Source organism: Myotis nattereri (assembly GCF_964212035.1).
Source record: "Myotis nattereri genome assembly, chromosome: 8".
Lineage (NCBI taxonomy): Eukaryota > Metazoa > Chordata > Mammalia > Chiroptera > Vespertilionidae > Myotis > Myotis nattereri.
Genome location: NC_138083.1, coordinates 45,039,451 through 45,045,450, shown reverse-complemented (window position 1 = coordinate 45,045,450; position 6,000 = coordinate 45,039,451). Strand labels below are relative to the sequence as shown.

Here is a 6,000-nt window from a genome sequence, read left to right as displayed (position 1 = left end):
ATTTACATTATTTTAAGTACCATTGTAATAGCTTAGTGTATAATACAGATATTTGCCGATATCCCATCCAAAAATTAAAAAAAAAAAACAAAAACCCCTCTTCACTATATATATATATATAAAAAAAAATATTCTTAAGGACAGGAACATAGAAGAGGGATTTACTTGGTACAGAGTATCAACTCAATTTCCTATCACCACAGTTATAACTCCAAAATTAACAGGTATACAGTAATAATCAAAAGCAGTGCAAATATCTTTGGAGGTTAGGATAAAATTATAATTCAAGAACATAAAACAAAGCAATAAAAAAGGCAAGTACTTCAAGTACAAGGAACCAGTCTGCTTGAGGTCCATCGTAGTGTCTACTGGGGACTTCCTTCTGGCTTTTACTTCTTCCTCTGAAACACATTGGCCAACATGGCACCTGATGTTGTCAATTGGCCCATTTTGTTCAAAAACTTCGTCTTTGTATCTTCACTCACTAAGCTTGCAGCAATTGACATTGAGCTAGAGAAGAAAGTTTAAAATTCTTGTAAATCAATTAAAAAACGAAAATATCAATTTTTCTACTTCTTTAGTAAATACATTATGAACTGGTATCACACAAGGGAAACTAATATGTATGGGGAGGCGTTTCCATGTACCATACGAGGTCAGGAGCTTTCAGGTTCATCCATTATATTAAAGGAAGCAATATTGTGTATACAGGGGGGCCTTGACTTACGAGTGTCCCAACGAACGAGTTTTTTGAGATACGAGCCATCTCTCTGCCGATTTTTTGCTCTGAGTTGCGAGCTAAAATTTGGGTTATGAGCCAGCTTCAGATACCCCACCGCTAGTTGGCGCAGCGAACGTCACAGTGAACGCCACAACATCAGCCAGCCCAGCATCACGTGTCTCACTCGTTCACTTTTTGATTTGACATACGAGTAATTTGAGTTACGAGCTCAGTCATGGAACGAATTAAACTCGTAAGTCAAGGCCCCACTGTAGTTAGGAGCAAGTCAGGAATGAGACTGAATCTTGGCTCTGTCTCTTACCAGCTGTGTGACCCTAGGTAAGTTATTTAATTTCATTTGTAATATAATCCTCATCTGAAAAATGAAAATAATTCTATTACTTAACTCATTAGGCTGTGTGTGAGTGTGTGTGTGTGTGTGTGTGTGTGTGTCTCTACACCTAGCCTGACAGGATAAAACACTTATTCCTGGCAGTCAGCTTTAAAACACCTTTGAGTTTTTTATGTAACTGTGCCCATTTAGATGAACTGCTCAAGGTTACTTCAGCCAGAGCTAAGAGGACACTCAGTCTATTTGCAAATTACTTTCTCTCCTCAATGCCCAACTTCACTCCTGCATATCTATGCTTGTATTTTCATTCCATTGGATCTCTGAATTCTAATTAGCTTGGTTAGAAGCACAAGTGTATAATCCTATATGCAGTTTGTCAAGTTACAGCTTACAAACTCCTGTCACAAATTTCTAAGAAGCTATTTGACCAGTGGTTCCCAAATCTAGCACGTATAAACTCTGGAAGCTTTTAAACATACAGATCTCTAGGCTGAATGAGAATGTTGAGAAGAGAGCACAGATTATGGGGCAGAGATCTGAATTTTAAATTCTCCTGATAATTCTGATACAGGTAGGTTACGGACTAGCATTTGAGAACTGCTAATTTAAAGAATGTTCATATCTGCCAAATAATTGACTACAAAATAACACAAAATAAAACACCATGACCACATATAGAAAATTTACAGAATTTAAGGTTAATGTGAAGTCTTTAAAAAGGAATTAATGTCTTACCCTTGAGGCTCTTGGACAGACTTATTCTCTACTTTTTGTTCACATTCTTTTATCATGGAACTTAAAATAACCTGATTAAAAAAATAACTTTAGTGAAATACAATTGACATAGTGAAATGCTATGGTTAATCTAAAGTTTTTAATATTCCCATAAGCTAATATGTTACTTAAAAATGTAAAGTTTTCACAGTTACTTTGTTAAAGGAATTCACATTAGGTTTCTAAATCAGGTGCAGAAATAGCGTTAAAAGATCTCAATCATATAACAATAATTTATTTTGATTTTCACTAACCTTCCTTCTAAATCTGATTCCCATTCTTCCTTAGTTTCCCCCACCATCTAATGTTGAGTAAAATGTGTATACATATATACATTAACATATATGCCTACCATGGCCACACACATTTTCTCAGTAAAAGCTGTTCTATCCTGTATATCTTTGCTTTTTTTCAGGTTGCAAAAAGCAAGGTGCTCTATTTTAATGTTTACAGCAGAGCCCTAGTAGGTCTGTGGCTACTAGTCTGGGATACTATACATTGGGGGTCCAAGAGTTCACATCATTTTTGCAGGGAGACGGAGTAGTGATGGAAAGGGTAGAGGGGTCTAAGAAGCTGCTGCTCCTATTGCGAGCAACCATGCCAGAAACAAATGGCATTCCTGAATATTCTTGGCCTGTGTTTGGGAAGGAAGGTCACTAAACAACACAGATTTGTCACCTACTATGTCCCTGGAACTTTTTAAAACAGAGAATGCAGCAAATAAAACGAGCAACATTCCCTCCTTGTGAAGAGCTTATAATCCTATGTTCTAGACAATAAACACAAAAGCACAGATCAATCAGACTGTATATTAGAAGGTGATAAGGGCTCTAGAAAGGACACTGAGTAAGAAGGCCAAGGTGAAGAATGTTACAGTTTACATGAAGGCTTTCTGAGCAGCCTTAAATTGATGTGTTAGAAATAAAGAAAAGTTAAAAAGTTACATAAATAAAAATAGTTAAAAGTAAATCCAAGATTCCTCAAGAAATTAGAAAAATATAAAAAAATTAAACCTAAAGAAAGCAAAAATAAAGATGAGAACAGAAGTCAATAAAATAGAAAACGAATACAGAAAAAAACAACACAGCCTAAAGTTCAATATTAGGAAAATTAATAAAATCAATAAATCCTTATCAAAACTATTTAAAAGAGAAAGCAAAAAACAAGTTAATATCAGAAGTGAAAAAGGGATAGCAATACAGATCCTATAATAAGATAAAAAGAAAAATAAAGTATTAAAAAAAGAATATATTCTTTGCAGATGACAGTTCTATATATAAAACAAAGAATATATTCTTTTTTAATACTTTATTTTTCTTTTTATCTTATTATAGGATCTGTATTGCTATCCCTTTTTAACTTCTGATATTAACTTGTTTTTTGCTTTCTCTTTTAAATAGTTTTGATAGGATTTATTGATTTTATTAATTTTCCTAATATTGAACTTTAAAACATACACACAAAAATCCAGAGTCATTTTATTAGGATACTAAAGTTTCTCAAATTGGCCAGACATACATTCAACATACAAAAGTTATATGTATTCCTATACAAAAACAAAGGGTTACAAAATATATAATCCTAAAAACGATAGCATTATAATATAAGGTGTCACATTTTCTCAGATGAAATTATAAAACTTTATTGAAAGACATCTAAATAAATGTAGGCTATAACATTTTCTGGATAAAAAGGCTTAAAATCATGAAGATGATATCTCCCCAAATTAATTTAGAATGAATTCAATTTCAATAAGAATCTGAATGAGTTTTTTTTTTAGAACCTGTTAAGATAATGCTCAAATTTATATGAAAAAGCTAAGGGTCATGAACAGTCCTAGAAAAAGGCCACAATACAATGCTGCACTTGCCCTTGTAGGTTTCAGGACTTTTTAACAAGGCCACTGTATGAAGACTGTATATCATTGTTTTAGTAACTGACCATGAGACCAATGGAAAAGAATGCCCCCTAATAACAGACACACGCACACATGGAGACTCTATGCATGAGGGAGGTGGCACTGCCAATCAGTATAGACAGGATTAGCTGTTCAATAGATAATAATGGGATGACTGCTTATCCACAGAGAAAAAAAATGTAACTGGAGCACTACCTTACATCAATTTTAGATGGATTAAGAATTAAATAAAAAAAACACAACTTTTAATCATTTTAGAAGTATAGGAGATACTGTCTTTTGGAAATGATCAATACCAAAAATGTGAAAAGACATATCACGAACTGAAAAAGACATTCACAAAACTAATAAAATACTGGTATTCCAAATATATAACAAACTTTGAAGAAATAACAGAAAAAAGATAACCCAAATGAAAAATGGGTAAAAAAACTAAATAGGCTTTGATTGAAGAACATAACTAGTCTATACAGTAAACATACAAAAGATGCTCAAGTTCGACAATAAACAGAGAACTGCAAATAAAAACCATAATGAGATACTATTTTATACCCATCAAATTAAAAAGTCTTGTCACTCAGTGGTTGAGCATTAACTCATGAACCAGGAGGTCATGGCTCAATTCCTGGTAAGGGCACATGCCCAGGTTGCAGGCTTGATCCCCAGTAGAGGGTGTGCAGGAGACAGCAATTGATGATTCTCTCATCATTAATGTTTCTATCCATCTTTCCCTCTCCCTTTCCCTTTCTGAAAATGAATAAAAACATATCTTTAAAAAACAACAAAACAAAACAAACCTAAAAAGTCTTAAGAATACCAACTGTTGACAAGATATGGATGAAAAGGTATGGACTCCTATATAAGTCCTATCAGATCTGAAAAGTGTCCTTTCACTTTGATCATCAGCAATCTTAGGAAGAACAGTTCACTGGATTAGTGTGATGGTAATGAATATGGTAGACCAACAGGCATTGTGCAAGTTGACACAGTGAGCAGACTAAGGAGAGGGAAAGAGATTTGGGGAGGTATGAAGGAAAGTTTTTGTTTTTATTTTGTTTTGCTTCCTTTAAGAGGGAGAGTCAACCATGATAACAGATTAAAGAAAAGGCATAGAAAGACAGGTTGCAGATATAGAATCTACATATATAAAAGGCTAAGTGTCCATCCTTCCCTCCAACCAGTAGCTATGATGCGCACTTACCACTAATGGGCAGATGCTCAATGCAGGAGCTGCCATGACGCACACTGGCCATTTAAAGATAAACGGCACCACAGACCTGGCACTGACAAACCAACATTCAGCTTCCCTCAAGTGGGACACAGGCCTCACCACAACCCAGAGCCACAGCCCACCAAATCGTAGCCAATGCTGCCAAGACCCCATGGCACAAAATGTGGTCCACAGCCCAGTCCAGCCCGGAAATGGTCGCTGTGGGTGCCAGGTAATGACATCACGTAGCAACGCCTGGCTTTCTCTTCCTAGTGACTAGCTCCTTGGAGTTTCTTCAGTCAGGAACCTGACTTGCTTTATAGCCAGGTGCAAACATTTACAGTTTTACCAAATGTTTGTGAAGCGTTTTTACATGCCTCATCTCATTTGATTCTCACAGAAGTCCTAAAGTAGGTAGATAGGAGACTTGGTAGAATCCTATTTTCTTTTCATTAGCCAGAAAACGGAGATTTAGAAAGTTTAGAAACTTGATCCGGCTGAAAAGAAGTAAGCCGTCTGACACTGGCCTCCCATTTAAATTAATTCAAAGAGTTTCCTGTGATGCCAACATTTGCGATGACTATTAATAAATCACAAGGACAAACTCTAGACAGAGTAGGAATATTCCCACCTGAACCCGTTTTCGGACATGGTCAGTTATATGTTGCATTCTCTTGAGTTCGAAGAGTGTGTGACGTTAAAGTTGTAAATACTTCATTACAAGGAAAATTAAACACTCTGAAAGTGTTTTTACTTTTAATGTAGTATACTGGGACATATTAGAATAAGTTGCAATCAATTTATCAGTCATTGTTTTTATTAATGTTCAATGCTGTTTTTATATCATGTTTTTGTTTTTTTATATCATCATTTTGTTTTTTATATCATGTTTTTGTTTTCATATGTCTTTGTTGTTATATCATGTTGTTATTGTTTATTAATCAATTTATATATTATTTTCATGTACATTTTACTAATTTCTTTCATCTTTAACACTTCTATTATAAATGGTGAATAGCAATATT

At 34.6% G+C, this 6,000-nt stretch overlaps 1 protein-coding gene across 4 annotated transcripts in view; it reads right to left on the bottom strand.

The window, feature by feature from the left end:
* Window positions 1-252: 252 nt before the first annotated feature.
* Window positions 253-6,000, bottom strand: part of RELCH (RAB11 binding and LisH domain, coiled-coil and HEAT repeat containing) — a gene marked incomplete at its 5' end in the record, with an annotated part of 96,313 nt that continues 90,565 nt past the window's right edge. For 3 of the 4 annotated variants that reach the window (XM_081096653.1, XM_081096654.1, XM_081096655.1), the window contains 2 exons: window positions 253-510; window positions 1,809-1,879. In XM_081096653.1, the coding sequence (XP_080952779.1) occupies window positions 390-510; window positions 1,809-1,879 (192 nt within the window). In that variant the 3' untranslated portion in view covers window positions 253-389. The remainder of the gene's footprint in view (window positions 511-1,808; window positions 1,880-6,000) is intronic. The other variant, XM_081096656.1, reaches the window with a different exon arrangement.